This window comes from Astatotilapia calliptera, chromosome 12 (genome assembly GCF_964374335.1).
Source record: "Astatotilapia calliptera chromosome 12, fAstCal68.1, whole genome shotgun sequence".
Taxonomy (NCBI): Eukaryota; Metazoa; Chordata; class Actinopteri; order Cichliformes; family Cichlidae; genus Astatotilapia; species Astatotilapia calliptera.
The window spans coordinates 28,695,243-28,719,473 of NC_137433.1; the positions used below are offsets into that span (position 1 = coordinate 28,695,243).

The 24,231-nt window shown below is 42.4% G+C and overlaps 2 protein-coding genes across 6 annotated transcripts in view; both read left to right on the forward strand.

Annotated features, from left to right (window-relative positions):
- Positions 1 to 15,487, forward strand: part of zgc:63587 (septin-2) — a 31,168-nt gene extending 15,681 nt beyond the window's left edge. For all 5 annotated transcript variants that reach the window (XM_080308828.1, XM_080308827.1, XM_026186473.2 and 2 more), the window contains 5 exons: positions 11,018 to 11,119; positions 11,313 to 11,458; positions 11,615 to 11,698; positions 11,789 to 11,846; positions 14,273 to 15,487. In XM_080308828.1, the coding sequence (XP_080164954.1) occupies positions 11,018 to 11,119; positions 11,313 to 11,458; positions 11,615 to 11,698; positions 11,789 to 11,846; positions 14,273 to 14,338 (456 nt within the window). In that variant the 3' untranslated portion in view covers positions 14,339 to 15,487. The remainder of the gene's footprint in view (positions 1 to 11,017; positions 11,120 to 11,312; positions 11,459 to 11,614; positions 11,699 to 11,788; positions 11,847 to 14,272) is intronic.
- A 1,010-nt stretch (positions 15,488 to 16,497) lies between these two features.
- The window catches only part of septin5a (septin 5a), a 22,534-nt gene continuing 14,800 nt past the window's right edge, over positions 16,498 to 24,231 (forward strand). The window contains exons 1-2 of the mRNA XM_026186791.2: positions 16,498 to 16,640; positions 16,787 to 16,800. Coding sequence (XP_026042576.1) covers positions 16,595 to 16,640; positions 16,787 to 16,800 — 60 coding nt within the window. The 5' untranslated portion in view covers positions 16,498 to 16,594. The remainder of the gene's footprint in view (positions 16,641 to 16,786; positions 16,801 to 24,231) is intronic.

Consider the following 24,231-nt stretch of genomic DNA (forward strand, 5'->3'; position numbering starts at 1 on the left):
ATAAGCTCTCCACTGGTGCACGTTACCAGTGTCGACACAGTCGGTAATAATAAGGACTGTTTTTATTTGCATCACTATTAATTTTTTTTTTTTTAAGTGACAGAAACCAGACACAGAAACCCGATTAAATAAACATTGAGAACAAAAAATTTACCTAAACTGAAAGAATCCACATAGTTTACTGAAAAGGCTGAAGCTGCAGCTTTTTACACCGATTATTTTTGCAAAATGTGTAAAACTAAATATCACCAAAATAAAGGTAAAAGAAAATAATACATTAAAAAAATGAATTATTGAATAAATTCAATACAAAAATTCATAAATAGTGATCATACCTAACTTGTTCACCTCTTTTTTTTTTTTTTTTTTTTTTTTGCGTTAAACTTTCTCTCTAATTTTAATAATTTGAACCAAGTTTAGTTAAATGGCAAAATCAATGCATGATTAGTAGTCAGATATGTTACTCTAGGATATTACCTCATATTTTTGAGGTAATTATACGCACATGATTAATGATATGTAGTTTGTGGGAGTTTCCTGATGAGCTTCAGTTTAAATTCTTATTGTGCAGGCCAGAGATGGGCCTTACTGTAATCCAATTACTTTTTTCAAGTAACGAGTAAAGTAAGGGATTACTATTGCAAAAAAGGTCATTTGATTACTGTTACTTTCCCGTAAGCACGCTGCGTTACTGCATTACTAAAACGGTGATTTTTTTTTTTTTTGCGAGAGTGTCTCATGACAATGACGTAAGCCAGTGCGACATTCGTGGCAACAGCTGTGTGCAGATCAACAAAGGATAATATATCGAGTGTGGGAGCGCATATGACCGTGCAGTGTTTAAGGCGTGGAAGTACTGACCTTACTTTGAGTTAGATTCCGTAAAAAGTGACAAAAACATTAGCATTCGCTGTTCACTGCGTGGGAAGAAAACTTATTTTTACAGCGAAAAAAAACCCCTAAACTTCCGAGCAAGCACCAACAGTACGCTGCCACGGGAATGTGAAACTCCCAGATCCTTCCACTGACCGCTACGACACACCTGCACCAGGGCAAACCTCCGCCTGTCCCACTCCTGCTATACAGGTAAAAATAGAGCAACAGGACCACTGAGTCTTTGATTTTATTTATTTTCTGCTGTGTTTTACTTGCATCTATTTGAAAGAGTGAGTGTAAGCACAGAAACAAATTTCTGGTGCTGCAAAATGCTGCATATAATTTAATGTTTGCTTGATGCATAAAGTTAAAAGATTAAAACTAATAAAACAAGTTTCAAAAAGAGACTTTTTCATTTGATTACATTTTATATGATGAATTATGCAGAAAAAGTAGAATTGGGCTGAAAGATCTATTGCTTTATTACCTATTCAGGTTGTAAATCTTTTTTTTTAAAGTAACTAATTACTAATTATTTTCAAAAGTAAAGTCACAGGATTACTTTTTGGGGGAAGTAATCAGTAATTACTTACTGATTACTAATCAGTAATTGATTACTAATCAGTAATTAGTTACTGCTTACGGTACTTTTTTCAAGTAACCAACACTGGTGCAGGCTTAGACTGGTACCTTATCAGTGAGATTATGGGGGTGATTGCAAGTTCCTTGTGTCAAGCCCTGATCAGCTTGTGCTTGATCCTTTTCCTTCCAGTGTTTCAAACAGGGTGATATATTTATTTTTATGCCCTCCTTTGGTCATTGTGCCAGGGAACGTTCCCCATCTCCAAAGATTTTAAAATAATAAATAGGCCTTTTGTCTCATGGAACACACAACTCTGTTACACACTATTAATTGCTTTTAAGTGAAGAAAGTGTGGCTCAACTGTAGCATTACAAATCTGAAAAGATCATTTCTGGACTTTGGCTTACTGCTGATGAGTCACTTGAAGCTGTTGAGTCCCTTTTGATTAGCAAATAAAGTCACAAAACTTGGTTTGTGGCTGTCCTCTTTTAAATCTCACATAAATACAAGATTACGTGAATGGCTCAATTGTATCTCTGTGTATGCTCTTTGATCAAAGGAAAGGTGGGTGGTCTTAACTGTACTAATGCTTAGCCCAGACAATAGGAGTGTGGGTGGCTGTGTGTTTGTTTGTTCATTATTACTCATACGATACCTTCGTGGTACTATGATTGTAGGACTTCCTTTGTACTTTACATCAGTACCTCACTTTAAAAACATTCAAATCTGGACCAACAAAATATTTCTAGATAGTGTTTCTGTGTGTTGTGGTGTTCTACTGGTGCTGCTGTGTGTCACAATTAGTTTTGTACTTTTAAGGGAACTTTCTGGGGGATTTAGTCTGTAGATTGTCTGGTCACAATGGCTTTTTTTAACCTGCCTTGTTGTTGTTCTTTTACTTTGGTGAATCACTGACCTCCTTGAGCTACAAGGCTCCATGCACGTAACATACAAGCTCTGTTCCTGCTACTAATGCCAGATTATACCAGTTGAACACAGTATGTTAGCACTTAGCTGTGTGTGTGTGTGTGTGTGTGTGTGTGTGTGTGTGTGTGTGTGTGTGTGTGTGTGTGTGTGTGTGTGTGTGTGTTGGGTTAGATGGCTGGTATGAGATCTAAATCCCCCTCCGACCCCCTCAGATCAGGTATTGTTGGGGCTCCTTCACCCCCTCAGACTCCCTGCAGGCAGGAGAGAGCCGGTTAGCTGAAAGGCGTTTCCTTGCAAGACAAAAGTGTTCGGTCTCATGTGTCTTGAGGTTGTATTTGGAAGCTAAATAGTAGGTTTATATGTGAAGGTATGTGAAATGTGTTTTCTGGAATGTTATTTACAAAGATACGAGTTCAGTACTCTCTAGCAAGTGTCAATATTTGTTGACATATTTCATTAAAACCTACGTGCTTTGATTTTGTGAGAGAGAATTAGAAGTCTTGTTATGAGTTTGGAAAAGTCTTAAGGGGTCATACCTTTCTAGACAGCTTTTTGACCATTTTTATCATGGTGTTGTTTAACAGTACTGTCCCTTTTATTTTTTGTAAGGCTATATTGCTGCTTGCTCATATTTCTTCTTTTTTGTCACGCAGAAAGTAGAAATCCATCATCAGACCCATCAATACTCTATTTTTCATGAGATTTACTGTGACTTGAAACACATTAACAGAAAATGTGTTTTTGACCATAATATTTGTTTATCCAGTGTGAAACTCCAGCTATAGCTCATCTTTTAACGCATTTACTGATTACATTTGCATTAAATGCCCTTTTTATTTTTTTAATTAAAAAATATATTTTAAAGTCTTTGCTTCAAGCATCTCTTATATAAGGTTGTAACGTATTAAGCAAATTTGTATAGTGGCACCAGTATACAAAGATGGTGAAATAAAAGTTGGTTGCCAAATAACAATGCATTGACAATTTTCACCTTGGTTCTAACATTTCTTTACTATTAAAATGAACCGCTACAGTGGGACAAAAAAGTATTTAGTCAGCCACCGATTGTGCAAGTTCCCCCACTCAAAATGATGACAGAGGTCAGTAATTTGCACCAGAGGTACACTTCAACTGTGAGAGACAGAATGTGGAAAAAAAAATCCATGAATCCACATGGTAGGATTTGTAAAGAATTTATTCGTAAATTAGGGTGGAAAATAAGTATTTGGTCACCTCAAACAAGGAAAATCTCTGGCTCTCACAGACCTGTAACGTCTTCTGTAAGAAGCTTTTCTGTCCCCCACTCGTTACTTGTATGAATGGCACCTGAACTCATAATCTGTATAAAAGACACCTGTCCACAGCCTCAAACAGTCAGACTCCAAACTCCGCCATGGCCAAGACCAAAGAGCTTTCGAAGGACACCAGGAAAAGTATTGTAGACCTGCACCAGACTGGGAAGAGTGAATCTACAATAGGCAAGCAGCTTGGTGTGAAAAAATCAACTGTGGGAGCAATCATCAGAAAATGGAAGACATACAAGACCACTGATAATCTCCCTCGATCTGGGGCTCCACGCAAGATCTCATCCCGTGGGGTCAAAATGATCATGAGAACGGTGAGCAAAGATCCCAGAACCACACGGGGGGACCTGGTGAATGACCTGCAGAGAGCTGGGACCAAAGTAACAAAGGTCACCATCAGTAACACACTACAACGGCAGGGAATCAAATCCCGCAGTGCCAGACGTGTTCTGCTGCTGAAGCCAGTGCATGTCCAGGCCCGTCTGAAGTTTGCACATGGATGATACAGCAGAGGATTGGGAGAATGTCATGTGGTCAGATGAAACCAAAGTAGAACTTTTTGGTATAAACTCAATTCGTCGTGTTTGGAGGAAGAAGAATACTGAGTTGCATCCCAAGAACACCATACCTACTGTGAAGCATGGGGGTGGAAACATCATGCTATGGGGCTGTTTTTCTGCCAAGGGGACAGGACGACTGATCCGTGTTAAGGACGGAATGAATGGGGCCATGTATCGTGAGATTTTGAGCCAAAACCTCCTTCCATCAGTGAGAACTTTGAAGATGAAACGAGGCTGGGTCTTCCAACATGACAATGATCCAAAACACACCGCCCGGGCAACAAAGGAGTGGCTCCGTAAGAAGCATTTGAAGGTCCTGGAGTGGCCTAGCCAGTCTCCAGACCTCAACCCCATAGAAAATCTGTGGCGGGAGTTGAAAGTCCGTGTTGCTCGGCGACAGCCCCAAAACATCACTGCTCTCGAGAAGATCTGCATGGAAGAATGAGCCAAAATACCAGCTACTGTGTGTGCAAACCTGGTAAAGACCTATAGTAAACGTTTGACCTCTGTTATTGCCAACAAAGGTTATGTTACAAAGTATTGGGTTGTATTTTTGTTATTGACCAAATACTTATTTTCCACCCTAATTTACGAATAAATTCTTTACAAATCCTACCATGTGGATTCATGGATTTTTTTTTTCACATTCTGTCTCTCACAGTTGAAGTGTACCTCTGGTGCAAATTACTGACCTCTGTCATCATTTTAGGTGGGGGAACTTGCACAATCGGTGGCTGACTAAATACTTTTTTGCCCCACTGTAAATACCAATGCCAGTTTTAGTTCCAGTTGACCTTTGAAAACCTTTACAGTACTCCTATATTAGCTCTTGCCTTCAGAAAAGTAAAAATTAAACATTAAAGTAAGTGCATGGCTTTATAAGGTGTAGAGCAAGCAGTAGTTTACACACAGTTGGACCTACTGGAGTCTTACAAGAGGCACACTGTGGATTTTCCTTTAATAATGTCTTCAGCCTTGGAAAAAAGGGATTCCCGGAGGCATCTTCCTTGGGGGGCTCAACCCGGGGTAGCGGTCACGTCCGGTTGAGGGCTCTGTTGGCTCTCAGGTGACTGTTTCCTCGCGGCTGCGTGCAGCGGGGCTAGGGGAGGGTCTGTGCTGACGGACGTGGGTTACTGACCTGGCAACCTGGCTGCCCCTGGGTGGGTCCGGGATGGGCGTGAGGTTCTGGGGGCGCTCCGTCTCTGGGCTGGGGCCCGGGCCGGGCCTCGGGGGCTCGGGTCCTGGTTGGTGTGTTGCCGGGGTTGTGGGCGGGTGGGTGCATGGGGGCCCGGCCCTGGAGCAGGGTGCCGCCGGTGCATCGAGCCGCCTGGGGGGCTCTTCAACTGGTGGGGGGGGTGGTCACATCTTGCAGGAGCTTTCTTCTCTCAGGAACTCTCTGCAGGAGGGGGAGATACAGGAGAGGTGGAGGAAGATCTCAGCCTGGGCGTTTACCGTCTTATGTAGTCTGGAAGATGTGTGGTTGGTGGGGTGGGTGCAGTTTTCTCTGTGGTGGGGTTGGGTGGACTGTCCAGGGCTCTGTGGAGCCGGGGGGCGCTACTGCACTGGGCCCCGGTCTGATGGGCCTGGGCCCCCCTTCCCTGGCGGGTCGCGGAGGGTGGGAGTGCCTACTGGGGTCAGCGGGGGAGCTGGCCCCAGGGAGGGGTTACCTGCCCCTCCCTTCCTTCCCTCCCCATCTCCAGCTGCCTCCCTCTTCCCGCTCCTCCACAACCACCCACACATGCAGGGCCTTGGAGTGGGGGTATGTCACCAGGGTGCAGAGGAGGCTACCCCCCCCCCTGTCCCCTTCTGGCTGCCTCTGCCTCAATTTTATCCCACAACTTAGACATTCACATTATTCACACTCTCATTACACATACATATAGGATCTTGGGGGTGGGCACAATCACGGAGTCCAAATCACCATCAGGGTGTACACCTCACCCCTGACGTCGTTGCCCACCTCTCAATTTTAAATACACTTAGTCATTGAGGGTTAGCAGGAGGGACTATGCGCTTACCTGCTGCTCCTTGGCAGGTAGCTCCATGCCCTCCTGGGTTTTAATTGCACCTTAGAACACATATGCATCAACACTACAATGAGCGGGTGGAGGGAGGTTTGGAGTCTTCTCCCACCCCCATTCTCTGCGGCCTGCTGGAGCGGGAGGGCTAGTAGGAGGAGTTGGCCGTCCGACTGCGGTCTGGGGTGTGGGGCCTCCCTGCTGCTGCGGAGTCGGGGTGGTCTGCCTCTCCCCACCGCAGGGAAAAGGGTAACACCACCTGGGTCTGGGTGCAATTCCCCCCTCCAGGGGCAAGGGTACCTAGACCCGGTTTGTAGAGTACGCTTGGGGAGTGTGATTGTGCGTACAGCGTCTCTTTATGTCTGTCTCCACGTTGGTTGAGTGTGGAGTGAGTGCATATGAGAGCATGAGGGTGGGAATGGATGTTTGTGTCTGTGTGTGCCTGTATGTCTGTGTCTATATGTCAGGTTGGGTATCAGACGCCACCTCTCTGGGGACACCTCAGGCCCTCCAAGGTTTGGAGGCCTATCTCCACCCACCACCACTTCCCCTGCCGGTGGCGGACTCCCTCAGGTGTCGGTGTGTTGGTGGTTCTTTGTGTCTGGGGGTGGGCGTCCGGGTACACACCGGCTCACTCCTTGGCGGCCGCTTGTCGGGGCCTGGGGCCTGGGGCTCGCTCGGGCCCCTTTGGAGGTGGGGTGCCCCCGGCCTCTCGGCCTAGGGCTCGGTCACTCAGGCGCAGCTGGGGGCCGGCGGAGCTCACGGGCGCGTCACTGCAACTCCCCCTGACTTCTGCTCCGCGGCTGCTGGGCGAGCCCTCATCTGGGACTCTCCTCAGCTCTTACTGGGACAGTGGCGCGGCTGCCCCTCTGTTGGTCTTCCATGGTCTCTTGTGTTCTGGGGGCCTCTGGATGTCTGGAGTTTTGATCTCCTCCATACCCGCTTCACACCCTGGAGGACGGGGCTGTGGCCCCCCCACACTCCCTAGCAGATCATTACATGGAGAAACCTTTGGAATGCAAGCATGCTGATCCACACAGGTATGCACACATGGGTATTCACAGACGCGGACTAAAGCTTTCTTGGCTGCTGCCTCAAAGCACACTGTGCGCTGTCTATCTTGCGTGCTGCACAATATCGTTTATTACTTAGTAAATACTGATATCTATGACTAGCTAGTTTATTGTGATGGTGCTTTGTTTTCTCTATTATTATGTTGCTCTTTGTTGTTTGCTGTCTCCTCTGTTTGTTTTTGTTTGTTTGTTTGTTTGTTTGTTTTTTTTCTCCATACAGGTGACCCAGGAGTTTTTTTTTTTTTTTCTCTCTCTTCCCCCCCCTTCTCACCGTCTCTTCTCCCCTTTGGTTTTCTTTCTTTCTCTCCCCCTCTCTCTCTCATTCATTCCCCCTGTCCTATTTATTAAAAAAAAAAAAAAAAAAAAAAAATGACAAAGGATGAACTGAAGCTCTGCCATCACGTAATGTCGCATACTGCTGTTTCTGATGTCATTTAGAAAAAAAAAAGAAAAAAAAAAAAAGGAAAAAAGGGACCCCTGTCCTTTAATCTCATAACAAGCAGCGACCCTCCATGTGGGTCAGTCTTAACAAATCTGTTCGGTTTCTCTCAGTCTCTAATGAAGAAATTGGAATAGTGCATCATAAGGTTTAAGGAGTTTCTGGTATGAAAGAAGGTTTGAAAGCTACTCGGATGTCCTGCTTCTACTGGCAGGGATGCATTGTTTTATTCCCATAGCTTCCTTGAAGAAGCTGGCATGCATCTTTAAGGTTACATAAACCTTATTGAAAGTGCTCTTGGTCTGATCTTTAGTCTTACGATTCTTAGTTGGTCACGGTTGATTGGAATTGAAATGCAGTTTTTTTTTAAATCCTTTTTGGCTTTCTGTAATGTTATTCTTCTATGTCTGCATTGTTGAGTTCCCAAGAGTACTTTGCGCCATGTTTCTCCTTCCAAGTATTGTTCCATGCCACAGTTTGACTTTATTGGATACAAATCAGACCAAACCAAGAGACTCAGCTCTATCCTCAGCAATCACACGAAAAAAGCCTTTAATAGTTGGGAGTGTTTGCTTGTGCATGCAGTCACCTGTTGAATGCCAGTACTACAGTGATCACCACAATCCCCTTTTTTTGTTTCTGTGTTCTTTTCTTTGGCTGGTGTTTGTTTCCTTCCAGTGATGTTTGTTCATAGCTTGGCAGGTGTTTGAGTCATTCATATTCTTTTTTTGCTTAGCTTATGAGAATGAACAAATCCTGAAAATATTTTTCCCTCGGCAGGTTAAGAGATGAATGTGGAATCCCTCTAATGATGGGTTTGCATCTTGTTTCTTTATGATTGGAGGTGTTGGCTCAACCTACTTTGCAGTTGAAAAAGTGCTTAGTCACATCTCCCACCACTACTGTGTAATTATATCTATGTATAGACCTGCGGGTATGCTATATTTGGGCTGTACATAATTGTTACAGTATATTTCATACTCCTATTTCAAGAACTGAGTGATACCAGCTTTTCTCTGTAAATACACGTCTTGCATGACTCACCTGCCGTTTGCCCTATTTCTAATCTTCAAACCTAACAGTACCATTTCATATCATACCCTCACACTGGACTCAGAGCTGCCCAGCATGATGGAGTCTTTCTACAAACATCACTTCATATTCTGTGATGTAAACCGATAAATTGTTGGCTTCCTTTTCTAATTAATGCTCAGGCAGAGTCTGGAGTTGAATTGTTTGTATGCTGCTCCGACAGCTTCGAACAAACCACTAAAGCCAATCATAACAGTGGGGTGGGAGTGTGTGGCGTATTATGGCCTGACATGATGGTCATAAAGTTAACTTGGTTCCCACTGCCAATATCCCTGTGCCAACTAAAACACTCAATTACGAGAAGGAGAGGCTGGTGTAGCGTTGGGGATTAAGGCCTACATTGTGTACAGTAAATCGGCAGGAGACAACAGGTATTTGGAGCGAGTGGTGGTTTTGAAATCACATGATCCATTAGCGGTCTTGATTATAGGTCTCAGCCTGTGCTAAGCACATGTTACAGAACAGAATAATTCAGGTAAACAGCCATTTAGGATTAACAAGGTCTGGAAACAGATGATGGCAGACAACAGACTTGTGTTTGCGCAATGACTGATGCAGGTTTGTAGATATTTAATTGTACTTTGCATTTGTAAAAAACTGTTATTCTGTTTTTATCAGTTCTTCAGTTCACTTTTTTGTTGGATTTCTTTCTGTTTTATCACATATCACATCTGCATTTGTGTCTAATCTAATCTACTTGTTTTACAGGATTTGTTTGTTTCATTTTTTTTTTCGTGTCATTGTGTCACACATGTTTATTTTCCCGCTGGGTGCATAGTTTCCCAAAATTCTGTCTGTGCTACCTCACCAGAGTGATGTTTATCGAGCCTCCGTGTAGAACGTCCCTGTAAATCTGGTGTTTGAGTACGTGAGGGAGAAACTGAGGCTCTAGCCTGGTGTCACAGTCTCCTCTCGGTCCTGCAAAGCCTGTTTGTTTTTAGATCTGGCCCACAACAATACCCGACTCTCCGCCGTGCACACACTATCTCACATACACTGCGTGCAGAGCTCACTGAGAAAACAAGCGACAGCCATAACAAGGACTTAAACAGGAGCTGCACTCCGTAGGAAAAGCTGCACTCACTTCCCAGGCTGGTGGCTGACTCACCACCATCCTATTATACACTATAGTACTTGAAAGTCCCCAAAAAGTCAGGAAAACAGCGCTTGACGTTTTTTGGCACCATTACACAAGATTGCATTGTCGTTTTCAAAATTCTCCTCTCGGGAACACAAAAGCAAAATGCAGCTTTGATGTTTACAATAATAAATACTGACATCTGTCCCAGCGGTAGCAGAGAAGAAAGCTCCTTTGTTTCAGCTTGTTTCTTCACCGGTCAGAGAAGAAATAAAGGAGGGCGAGATCTTTGTTTCGGACTCTTTGGAAGTTTGAGGCGCACACAGGCTATTTTTTTTTCACCTGTCTAACCTTTCTGTTTCAACTCCTTCTCCTCCACAGGGGTCTTTAATTAAATGTGCTGCTGCAACAACAGGTGCTCACTCACACCCTCCTATTACTCAGTAGAGTTTCCTTACTTTCTGTTTATGGGACAGCGGCTGTTATTTTCTACATATAATTCACAGTTTACAGTGAATGTACTGTGAACCAGTGCACCATTTGGAGACTCTCCAGGACTGGAGAGGTGCTTTAAGAGCAGATAATCTGTCAGCTCGTTCTAAAAAGAGCATCCGCATAAAGATTGAAATATTTTTCTCTTTCCTTTTTCCATAATCCTGCTGACAGCCTGAAAAAAAGTTGACATTGGTCTTTCCAGAGAAAATGTGTTTGGATGAACAGTACCTATATGCCGAGCTGGAATGGTCTGCTGCAGTTATCAGCTGTATCGATGTTGTTTTAGTTTATTTTGTTTTAGTTAGGATATATGATTAGAGGTTTTAATAAAAATGAAATGGTCCTCATAGGTAGCAACAATGTGAACATTTTACTGTTCAAATGAGACATCTGGCTTTCTGGACTGCTGCAGTACCCTGTTGGTAAAGGTCAAGCTGACCCGTCTTGTAGTATTTGCAGTGGCACATTTGTTGGGCTCAAGTTGAGATTCCCATCACAGTGGGAGAGTTCAGGATCACAGTGACGCCACAGCATGGCCTCTTCTTTCAGTTTCTCTTGTTTCCACTTCTCAGATCCTGGATGAGATTGCAGAACAAGGGATAAAAATTTATCAGCTACCTGATGCCGACTCTGACGAGGACGAGGAGTTCAAGGAGCAGACTAGAGTCCTGAAGGTGAGAGAGGGGCACTCAGCTAATGCCATCTTTTCCCATAGGAGGTCCGCCATTTCCCTCTGCTGGTTCAGCATTCTCTTCCCATTCATCTTTGCTTCCCTTCACTGGAACTGCTCCTCGCTGATACCTTTATTTTCCACATATTCTTTCCTCTGCCTTTGGGTGTCCACTAACATTTGACTTCCTTTCCCAGGCAAGCATTCCCTTTGCTGTCATTGGCTCCAACCAGCTTATCGAAGTGAAGGGGAAGAAGATCCGTGGTCGTCTGTACCCCTGGGGTGTAGTAGAGGTGGAGAATCCTGAGCACAATGACTTCCTGAAGTTGCGCACCATGCTTGTGTGAGTATCTTTGGTTATAATTTGAAAAGTAAAGTCTTATAAAATCTAACCAGAACTTTTGCCCTGTTAAGCTTGTTGCTGCCAGAGATGAAGTTAAAATCTGAGCTCTGCTGCCTTCTAGTGTTTGAAGATGTGATTGGTGTCTGTCTGTTGCAGGACCCACATGCAAGACCTCCAAGAGGTAACTCAGGATCTGCATTATGAGAACTTCCGCTCAGAGAGGCTGAAGAGAGCGGGCAGGTGGGATCCTGTTTGATATAGCAAAGCACACGTTAGTTATTCCTGTTTCATTCAAGGAGTATAATATTAATCACTTCATTTGTCCTGCAGAGCTGTGGATGAGGAGGTGTTGGATAAGGACCAGATCCTGCTACAGAAGGAGGCAGAGGTAAAAACACACGGAGCAGATTTGTGTATTTGAGCAATAAAAGTGAATAGCCGTACACACAGACCTCAGCAGTCTGAAATCGAATTAAAAAAATACTAGCCTGTGGCGCTTTTTCACTTTACTCATTTAAGGCACAGACTCGTGCATAATTTAGCGAATACTTACATTTCAGTCTTACATCATTACAAGTATATATACAAATTTTCATTTTCTTTGCAAACTACATAGAAACCTGTTCAGTTTTAAAGAGAAATAATGTGACCTGTAAACCTTTGTAAGTAAATGAAACTTTATTCATACATTAAAGGCTAAGGCTGTTTATGGTGCTTCACATTTGTCCAAACTAAATCAATGTTCCAGGCTTTCAATTCAGCACTCATAACATATTTTCACGTGTGTGTTTCCGGGTTAAAAAAAAGGATTTCTATCATTGTTCTTTTTTCTTTTTTTGTTAAAGTAACAGAACTACACAGATGAAAAGCATAAATAAAAAGCATAAAGTAGCTTGATTTCCCAGTGAAATCATGATGTCTGTGAGCCATAAATCTGTAAATGTAGAAAGGCTCAGTTGATCGTTTCATCTTGAAAACAGTTCAGTAGAATATTTCAGGGTGAAAAATGGCTGACATGGTGTTCAGACAGCACACGAGGATTTGATGACTCAAGTAGGTCAACTCTGGCACTCGGTGTATAGTCAGGTATAAATGCAGAATCACACTGAGCCTGCAGCACTGTAACATAACGTGCTTTCAAAGGTCATGACCACAGTTTTAGAAGCTGCAAATGCAAACCAGGAAAGCAGCCTGTTTTTCTGTCTGGTTGTATGTTGGAACGCAAAAACATTCTTATTTTCACTCGATATGCATTGTTAACCTTATGGGCCGCTGAGCCTGCATGTCATCAGGTCATAACCTGTTTCCTGATTGCCTTTGATTGGCCTTTTTCTGTTACTGCAGCAGGGCACCATAGTGAGCAGGTGGGGTGCAATCAGAGCTGTTTGTAAACAATGTCTCCAAGCAGGATATGCCATCACTTCCTGCCTGGGTGTTTTTTATGGTGGGAACAACCTCAGTAACGTTAGGAACCGAAGCCACAAAGCCAGAGGGATCGTTTGTTTGGCTGATTTGTTTAGATGTCGTGAGAGGTTTTGCTGGGAGGAAATATCACAATGACCTGTGATACTCCCTAGATTCCTAAAAGGTCCCAGAGTAAATGAATAAGTAATTGTTATTTACATGAGAGGTTCTTGGAAGTAGTTGTGTACTGAGAACTGATTAGGAGTTCCGAGTTGTGTCACATTCAATGATCGGATAATGCACCGTATGAATGTCAGTTCAATGTGCAGTAATGTCAAATTAGTTTTTCTTAAATTTTCAGGCAAATTCAGCAAATAGCTCAATACATTCTTACAGTTAGGGTTAAATATACATTTTCTGACACTTTAGGGTTTGTTTTCCTTACAGTCAGAGCTGGAGTAGAGTTAACAGCCCACAGGAGGCTTAAACTAGACTTTCTAAGTAGGTAATTCAGTTGCAGCAAGATGCCATCTTCCCTTGTTTTAGACAACATAATACTATACAGTAGCAGACTTTTCAGTCTCTTAGTTCTGTGGAAACAACCATATTTCACCTACTGAGAAAAAATAATCTGGCTTGAACTGCTTGAAGTTCTGTGCTCTGCCACAAGAGGGCGAGAGATATTAACAGGAGAGCTGCTGTTTAATAAGAACACCTGTGATCCTTCTGTAGTGCATCCTCACTGTTAGTTTTAAGTACTGCCTTTGTTTTAGTGCTTTTTACTCTTTAACGTCTACCATGTAGCAATTATTCATTTATTAGTTTGCATTGATTTTATGCTTTATTTATTTTTAAGCTTTTTGACATTATAGCTGATATAAATACTCTCTATTTGACTAAATGGTGACTAAACAAACACTTTTTTTTTCTTGTGTAAACAAAATGTTATTCTGTAAGCTGTTTCAGATGGCAGTTATTTGGCTGCTTTAGCCTAGTTAAATACTGAGTGAATTATACTGTTGTCAGATGAGAAAGTCCTCCAATTTCTTAAGCTTAAAACAATTAAAATATTTTATTATTAAAGAGAAAAAAGGCTTTTTCTTTTCTGTTAATATGTGAATATTTTCTGGGTGTGTGTGAAATAGGAGAAGTACTCTTTGAAGCAGACATTAGGTCTTGAAGTCACACATTACATTTCGCCACAAGCTGATATTCTAAGAAAGGCTGACTGAATCAGCAGATATATGTGTGTATTTTAACCCCAGACCACTACCTTCTGATAAGTTTATATCGATAGTTTGGTTGCCTAAATCTGACCAAACTAAATGAAACTTACTGATGTGAAAGTGGTCACTGCTTGAAAAAAAACTTCAATGGGGTTTTATTTTCATCTTCTTTCTCTTTCTGTAGCTGAGACGCATGCAGGAGATGATCGCACAGATGCAGGCACAGATGAAGATGAAGTCGGACGACTAAAAGGGTCGGAGGTGAAGGGAAGCACTGTGACCCAAGCCACCAGCACACACATATACATAAAGCATACACACACATGCATACACTTAGTTGTCCAGCCCTGCCACTCTGCAGGCCCACCAGGAGCCATTTTCCAGAACCACATCATCTATGTGCACACCACCACCACCTTTTCTTCTTCTTCCCTCCATTCTTCCATCCATCGGCTGTTTGGCAGCTCTGTCTCTTCAAGACTCCACATTCAAACTAGTCTCCTTGTGGGAGTGGGTAAAAAAAGAAACAAGTTATGACGACGATGTTTGAATACTGGGTGATTATCATTTATCTGCTATTTAGCCTTCTTAGTTGTTATCCTCAGCGTTGACAGTGACAGCGGTACCGAGCGGTTTTACCGTCACACACGTGTTTACATAATATACAAACTGTGAGTTTCGCCTCACAGGTCAAAACTTTACAATGCATTATTTTCCATTTATTCTGCTATTGGGTTTGAACTCATTCACTTAAAGGTACAAATAGTTTGCTTCTCGTTTTTTCTGTTGGTTACTCATCACTCACCCATCACCTTCACCTCTGAATAACCATTAGTGCCTGTTTGCTTCAGCCTGATAACGCAATAATTATAATTACCACAGAGATAGATACATGCGGTAAACCAAATCTGGTTTTCCTAAATGTGTTAGACTAGAAACTTTATTGTTTAACCAACAGCTAAAACTAATGCAAACCCTCCAGGCTTCAGAATTTCAGGATTTTTTTGGTTTTTTTTAAATGTATCTGTAATACCTGGTTTTAATGTGCCAAACTATAACTTCAGACTGAAAACTAATCAATCAGTACTGTAAGTTACAATGTTCCCATGTTTGTCTCAGAGACATCATTTCATGTATAAAACGGTCAGCTTGTACACTGCATGTGCAGCTTTTCAACTTACTGTATTCACTCATTTCAGTTTAAATATGTAACTGAGCTGTGTGTAAACTCCCTCCAGCCCACTGTGAACAGCAGACCTTAACATTTCCCCAGCACTGCCGTTTAATCGTGCTTTCACTCATTTGCCATTATTTCTTATTAATGTGTCAGTTAAGACTTTGTAGATGTCGACATGTTTTGTATTTCCTGTCTCAAATAAAATTTGTTAAGAGAACAAAAGTTGACATTTGCTCATTTGGGGGCAGGGGGTACCTTTGAGACTCATGATCGACATGACTTGGCACTGTTACTGTTTCTAAAACGTGTGACTGTCTGTGTTTTCAGTTTGGTTTCCTATGTAACATGTAGAAAAAAATGTGACATCTGTCTTGCACAGGAAACTCTCATAACATCCATTTTCTTGTCCACTTATTCACATTAAGTTTATTTAGGGAGCAGGAGCTAATTTTAGCTGTAACATGGTGAGAGGAGCAGTACACCCTGGATTGGGTCGCCTGTCTAAAGGAGGGATAACAGAGAGACAGCAACAGACTCTCACATACACACATTCAGCTTGAAACCACCAATTAACCCAACAAGCTAGAGAAAGCCCACGTAGGTCTGAGACAAACAGGAAGTTCAAACTAGGGACCTTGTTACTGTGGGGCAACCATTTCGCCGTGAGAACAGGCATAGGAAGAAATTTCAAAGAGGTAGTCGTTCCAGACATTTCTTTGATTATTATTATTTTTTGTTCATTATGAAGTTGCTGGCACAAAGTCCAGCAGCATGAAAAGTAAATCCTATTAAGCTTTGTGAATTTATCAATTTTATTTCTTTCTATAATGATTTTTTTTTAATGTAAAAATGTAATCTGCACATACCGCAAAGACGTAACCACAAGGGGAGCAGATAGTTATAAATAGTAAAACCTTAGGTCAGACTGAGGACTTTCAAGTTGAATAAATAAAACGTAAATAAAAGGTACAAAGGTTACAAAAAATATGAATGTTTCATTGAAGACACTAAAAACAAGGCAAACTTTTGTAGGTTCATCAGGTAAATATGTGTTCACGTGTTGGGTCCAGTGATTTCAAGCGTAAGTAAAATAGCTTTAATGCTCAGAGAGAAGTGAGGTTTACTTAATAACGGATGTTGCTGAGGATTTGACACTCATAGCATCCTCCTGCTGTTTGGCTGAGTCTGTGAGGAGGAGGAGGAAGGAGTGGTTTTCATGTGTCGTGTCAGCTCGGCCCGCCCTCCTCCTGTCTGTCCGGGGGTTTGGAGGCGAGGGTCCGCTGTCTGTGAGCCGTCGCTTCGGTGAAATTCGGGAGGAGAACGGTGAACATGACGTCCAATATTAGATACAAAAGCCGGATCCCGGTAAAGACAGGTGAGCGTGCTTTCTCGCTTTTATTCGTCGGATTGAGTTTAAATGTGATCAGTGCAGTGATGTCTCCATGTTTCCGTCTCTCTGGGCGTCGCTCTGCATCCCTGCACCTGCAACCCCCTCTCATCCAATCCTATGATGGCTAACAGAGGACAGCACGGAGGTAGGAATCATCATTTATTGTATTCATTTGTGATATTTGTTGCGGTTGAGGATTTTTTACGATGCAATAGCTTTGGCACAGGGAGAGCTCGGCTCCAGCAGCATCACTAGTATTTGCTTCTCAGATCCCATGTTTTCGCTTTTTTTTCTCATGTGCGCGTCAGATTAATAATCGCACGATGCTCTGAGGGTAGCCGTGCCATCACAGGCTGAGCTGATCACCACACTGACAGGCGGAGAGGGGTGGGTAGAGTAATTTTTAGACGCATATGTAGAGCAGGCCAGCGCGACAAGAGGCGAGCAGCCAACGTGATGGTACCCAAAAGGCAGCATCCTTCCTCCTCATCCCCTCCTCCACGACTCTCTGCTGCCTCCACATTTATTCTGGTTTTTCGGTCACTGAATCGGCCGATGGGCTGACCTAATTGTCAGCGTTGCGTCAGCAGGACTCGTGGATACAGTCGCCGCTGCTGACTGCCTTTAGTAAACCTTTACTGACCATTGTTCAGCTAAAAACAGCTGCCACATGAGCCTGCAGGGGAGGCCGGCTCTCTGATGACCCTCCTCCTCTTCTTCCTCTTTGAAGATAGTGTAAGGTGACAGTACAGGAGTAACTGCGTGGTTACACATGTGTGTGTGAGTAAAGCAGGAACCACATGCAGCAAAAAGACTAATTTATTTCTTATACAAAATTCAAGTATCCCATTGCAAGAAATGAACATTTGTGGAATTTTTTTTTTTTTATTATTATCATTCGGTCTTTCGGGCATGAGTGTCATAGTTTCATCAGGGGAACTCTTATATGTTTTAATTTGTAACTGGAAAAACGACTTGAAGTATAAAATGATTACAATTTAAACTGTTAGAACGTGTTTCTGTGGGTACAACAGTCAGAGGAAAAAAGATGTCCTTAAAAAATTGTTACCTAAGTCCAGTTATGTCTGTATGTGCGGTCTGTGCTCAGAGCCCCTTAATAGGCTCTTGTTACTGGTTATGTGGCTCCGTCCCTGTTATTGAATTGATTTACTGTAATGAAACGTGTTACTGTTTAGATTTCTAGTCAAAGCTGAAACACCTCACTCAGAACAGCAACTTGAATTAGTAGTTTCAATAAAACCGAGCAATATAACATCATACGGGTGACAGTAAAGCAGATCGGGTTTATCTTATTACTGAGTTCCCCCTGAAACAAATGAAAATTTATGCTCAAGTAAGACTATTAGTTTTATTTTTGTTTTTATGTGTACTTTGACCCGGATTTGGAAGAATCAGTGAGGTCTTATATTTAAGGGTACAGGTATGCACAGCAATAACTCTCAGAGGGTTGTGTTTATCTGTCATCTCTCTGCTTTTGTAGAGCGTTTTGATGCCGTCTCACCGCATTTCAGTGCCAATTCCTGTAACAAATGTAAAATCAGTTTAAGTAACCCATATGTCAAAGACTTCACTCTCTAGATGAGAGCATGAACCTATATTTATTCACATTAAACTACTTTCCAGTGCAATTGGTATGCTTGTGGAGTAATAATTATGATGACTTCTCTGCATGATCACAGCAAATTGGAGAGTATTCAAACAAAACAGAACATGCCATTCTCCCAAGGATGGCAAAAAAATACTTCTTAAAGTATATCTGCATATTGTCTGAAGTATAGAATTTGTGTAAACGTGCTTGTTTACGTTCCACCACCTGAAACCAAAAACAGAGGTGGTTTCTATCTTCATTTTTACCTCTACCCCCTGTATACTCCACCCTCCTCAGTGCTGTAGAAAAATGCTGAACAGGTTGGAGTGGCTTTCTTCCAAAAATTCCCAATTGGATCCAGTTCAGTCGTTAAATTCATGGTGGTCACATGGTATTGGTACTGCAGATCCAGCACAGACTATGAGGAAAACCTGGATGAGGATGGTTTACGTTACGTGCATAAACAGTAAAAAAAAAAAAAAAGCCTCTTGATAAAAATATTCATTACTACAGTGTTTTTACACCTTGTGAGTTCTGCTTTTGGCTGTCACTTCACTCTCCACTCCCACACTCTGTGCTGACTTTGACCCTGATGAGAAAAATATCTCCTATTCTGGACCATTTATGCTGCGAAGGAGGAGGAAGAGGAGGGAGAGCTGGAAAGCACAGTAATCCTTCTCAGTATGACTGACTTAATGCTGAGATCATAACTGCAGAAACAGCCGTAACTGACAGACAATCTTAAAATCAATGTTTTTAGAAAACTCCCATCCGACTCTCGTGTTTCTCTTTCCACGTTCCCCTCATTAACGTTACCCTGAACGCTCACTTCCTTGGCTGTGATAGTGTGGAGACAAAAAATCAGTTTTCATGACTGCTCCAATATGAAGGAGTGGACGACGCCATCTGACCTACTCACAATCCTGTGTGGTGATTAGTCTGTGTGCGTGTGTGTGTGTGTGTGTGTGGGTGGGTGAGTGGGTAGGTGGATGGATATTCACTGAGCATTTTTTCATTAAAGATTAAAAGAAAAAAAAAAATCCCAGTTTGACCAGCACTCGGCTGCATGATGTCACCCTGCTGGAGTGACACACAGATGATGTATCACTGATTTGAGCTCAAAAATGTGCTTTTGGATATCTAAAGTGTTTCTACAATAACATCAGCTAGTAAATCGGTCTCACCATGACCCTCACTAGTAGCTGTTCATTGTTCTGTTCATTAGACTGATTTTGATGTTTTGATGATTGCTTGTCCTGTTTTGCTTCTGTTCCTGGAAGTTTGCTGTTAATCAGTGAAGACATGCTGTCATGATGAGCCCCTTAGTAACTGTGGCTCAGGAGCAGCAGGGGAGAATAAGAGGGCGGTACATGCCACTGCTGCTGTATTCTGTATGGTCTGTGATTTGGTGTTGGGTGGTTGCTAGGCAACACGATGATAATGATGATGATCTATCATACATAACGAAAGTTTTGTGGATATAAAATGCATGTTTTTATCGTAAAAGTAGACTAGTTTCATGCTTTTATAACATGTTGTAAGTGCATATATGCTACAAAAAAGTAATTTTAGCCCACTTGTATCTGGTTGCTCAGGGCAGCATGATGAAGTCATGATACCTGACGTAAATAAGAATCTTCAAGGGCCAAAAATGTTCCTGTTTGCCAAGTTTGATTACTCAACTCCTGATTGTGCAGGATGAGTTTGCACACAGAGATTTTGTGTGTTGTAGCCTGTTAAGGGGTAATCTGCTGTGCAGCTGGAATTGCAGCCACTAGAGCACAGATTAGAAAATCAATCAGTCCGTTTGTCGGCTGTTTATCACCAGGAATGTTCAATCAATACATTTTATTTCACTGTAACGGCAGCATCAAGTAGTGCAATAAACATCCATCCATCCTTTCTTTTCCACTTATCCTTGTCAGGTTTGTGGGGGGCTGGAGCCTATCCCTACTGTTTTAGGGCGAGAGGCAGGGTACACCCTGGACAGGCCGCCAGTCTGCCGCAGGGCTAGCACATAGAGACAGACAACCATTTGCATTCACATTTACGCCTATGGGCAATTTAGGGTTACCAATTAACCTATCCTCACTAACTGCATTTCTTTGGAATGTGGAAGGAAGCCGGAGTACCCGGAGAGAACCCACGCGAACATGGGGAGGACATGCAAACTCCACACAGAAAGACTCCAGCCTGACTCAAGACTTTCTTGCTGTGAGGCAACAGTGCCCACCACCATGCTGCCCCTACAATAAAGATATTAACTCGTAAATTTACAGAATTTCCTTAAGCCTTGCTCTACTGCCTTATCTGTTGCCTATATATAGGCGGGCAGGAGATGTGAGCAGTGAACAGATGTTAAGTCAGATGTGTCTGCATGAGTGTCACTTCACTTCAGGTACAATCTCACTTAATTCTCTCACCTGCTCTCTCTGTCTCTAAACATACACCCTCTCGCTGCCACAGATGGGACCCTCGCTGCTCCCACTGAGGACCAGCTGCAGAGCAGGAGCAGGCAGCTCAGAGAGGGGGGTCGACTTAAACGTGGAAATTTAAGCCTCCTGCAGCTCTTCAACAGATAAGAAAAGGAGGGAGCAGCTGATGCATGAAGCCTCGAGCTTCCATTAATCATATGGGCACAACATTTTCCCCTAAAAGAAACCATTTGACATGTAGGGAAACAGTCACTTGGTCAAAGGCTAGTGCAGCGATTCTCAAACTTTTTCTTACACACCAGCTTCAGAGGTAAAAGAAACAAACTTTGTGCCCCAAACTTTCCAGATTTTATCAGTCATTTGTCATAAAAAGGGATCCAGGATGAATTTTAGAAAAGTAGTCATTAAACAGAGCACCAGCCAGCAGGAGATCTGTGCACCACAAGCAGACTTTCAGGTCTTTGGTGGCTGACTGAAAGTCTGAAAGTCGGCTTTTCAGACTTTGGTGATTGATTTTCCGTCAGTTACCAAAGGCCTGAAAATCGAGATCCTGAAAGCAAAACAGAGTTACAAAAACTTTTTTGAAAGCAAATTTGCTGCAAAAAAATTGGGGTCTGCCTGGACATGTGTGAAAACCATAGCGGGGCTTCAAAATCCCCAGAGCAGCAGCCAGACCGTTTTAGACGATTTTAATTCAAACAGAGATTTTGCAAACTCCTTGAATATGTTGCATGCTTTAGTTCTTCTGATTTTTGCAAGGATATTTTGGAACTGAAACAGAAACTGAAAGACACTCAGCACTTTATCGTTGAACTCAGCGATGACCAAAAGGCCTTTCATACAGTTAATGTGAACAAAAGCCAGGGTCCTGATAATATTAGTGGCCGCCTAATTAAATGTTGTGCTAAAGAACTCAGACCTATATATCAGGTTATTTTTAATGAATCGTTGCAAATACAACCTGTGCCCTCTCTTTGAAAAGAAGCTGTCCTGGTTCCTGTCCCGAAATCTAGTCGTCCAAAAGTTCTAAACGACTTCAGACCTTTTGCCCTCATCTCAGTCGTGATGAAAGTCTTTGGAAAAATCCCCAGAAAATGATTATGGAAGAAATTGAACATGGTGGAAAACCTGGTGAACTGGATTTTAGATTTTTTAACTGATAGGTCACAAAGAGTGAGAATAAATGGGGCTCTGTCTGACCCAGTGTGTCTTATAACCCTGATTATTCATACTCTATACAAACATGTGTCTGAGCAGATATGAAAACAGGGCCATCATTAAATACACAGATGACTCTGTTATTGTCAGCTTACTGAAAGAGGGTGAAACTAGCCACGATCCAGTCATTGATGATTGGTTTAGTGGTGTGACGAGTCTTATCTCTTTTATTAAGTCTGTTTTATCTTTTTGTTTAGTGGCACGGTTCAGTCAGACCTCTGTCACAGAGCCTTGTCTGTCAGGTTTAAATAGGTGTGTGTGTGTGTGTGTGTGTGTGTGTGTGTGTGTGTGTGTGTGTGTGTGTGTGTGTGTGTGTGTGTGTGTGTGTGTGTGTGTGTGTGTGTGTGTGTGTGTGTTTGTTTTATGAAGGGATGGCAAGTGCTATCATTTTTCTGCAAAGCAAACTTACCTGCAGGTATAAATAACGTAACCTTGACCTTGACTGAACTTAACTGCCACCGAAACCAACCCAGACCGCTAACGCTCACTAAAATATTTCGCATGCCAAGTATAGAAACGATTATACTGGTTTTACTTGTGTTAGGTGCCAAACTTTGTATTGCCTCAGACAAATTACAAACAGCTCAGAAAATAACTGTTCCCAGCTAATAAGTAGTTAAGCGCATAACACAGCTTAAACACGTTATGTAACAGTGCACATGCATCAGTTTAGAGCTGCTGAGGTTAATTTTAGACAGTGCCAATTTAAATGTTTTCTACAGTTTGTCTCATAAGCTAGCTGTAGCTCATGGCCATAGACTGTATATAAAAGATGGCATAAGCAGCAGTTTGCTTGGTGAAAACGCCTTGTTGAGGTCAATACGGAGGAAGTAGTAACTCAAACAACCACTTGCCACCACCAAGGCATACAGAAGAGCATCTCGCAGGCCTGTGATTCATGCAGGCTCACCAAAACTGGACAACAGAAGATTGGGATATTGCCTGTTCTTGATTTTTGCTGTGAATTTCGAATGGTGCGGTCAGAAATTGTCGTTAAAACCAAGTGCACGCTGGTGACCATGTTGTAATGGAGCTGGATATATTGTCTTGGCACACTTTGGGCTCCTAAGTAATAACTGATCATTATTTTTAGATTTATCACCACAGCCTACCTGAGTATTGTTGCTGACCACGTCATCTCCCTTTATGACGACAGTGCGCCCATCTTCTGATGGCTGTTGGCAGCACAAAGCTCAAATAATCTCAAACTGCCTTCTTAAACGTGACAACGATTTCACTGAACTCAAATGACCTCCATGTTAATCAGATCTCAGCCCACTAGAGAACTGAGGTCAGAATATGCAGAGCATCGATGCGCGATGCGATCAAGTCGTCAATGAGCAATGTTTCCAGCTCCTGAGTGAGTGTGTACACCATTATGTTTGATAACTGAGAATAATCTAGATCCTGAAAAACAGATCAGGCAGCCTGGGTGTGTTTCTGCTCCGGAAAGTTATTTTCTCTCTGTAACAGTTATTACCTGCGCTGTTGTTGTTCAGGTGTTTGAGGAGCTTATGCCCTGCAGTGAGTTCTCATGCACATACTTTCATTTTTCTCATGCCGCAAACACGCCTATACTGCCAGTGATCCATTAGCCTGTGTGCATGTGTGTGTGTTTGTGTGTGCAGTCAGTTTTTCTCTCTGATTTTTAGCTACAGCTCAGCCTCAGCTCATTTTTTGGACAGCTCAGTGAGTGCAAGCTGACCCAGATATCTTTGAGTCTTTGAGAGAAATCTTTTAAAGTATTCGGTCGACCTGGTTATGTTTGGGATTAACTTCTTTGGTAATGGGGATCAGGACTTTGGCAGTAAGAATATTTTGTAACCTTTCTTGAAACATCAAAAATATCTTAATTATACTGTCATGAACCACATGGAGTTAATGGAGTTATTCACTAGAGAAAACATTGAAATGATTTAATTCCATTTAAAGCATGAGGTGTTTTTGTGGTGGTGTAATTCCATTTTTTTCCTGTACGTGAAAGATAATTTTTTATCTTGGAAAAATTTTAAAAAGGTCACAGCTCATTCATCTTTGTGGTTTTGCATCACATCATGTGATCATGATCATGCTGAGTTTGCTTGAGGATCTTAGTGACTCTTTGTGCTTTTCCAATGTGTCTGAGCACCTTGACACTCCCTCTTCGTGTTCACCTTGAAACTCCACTTTAGTGACATCAGTTAATCAGTTCCCCAAAACGCAGCCTTTTGCAGCCTTTTGCAGCTCCCAGGGCTACAACTACTGATTTGGACTCAGCATTTTGGCCACAACTATGCTAGTTCATTGAAGCCAGGAGTTACCAAATGAAAGAGTG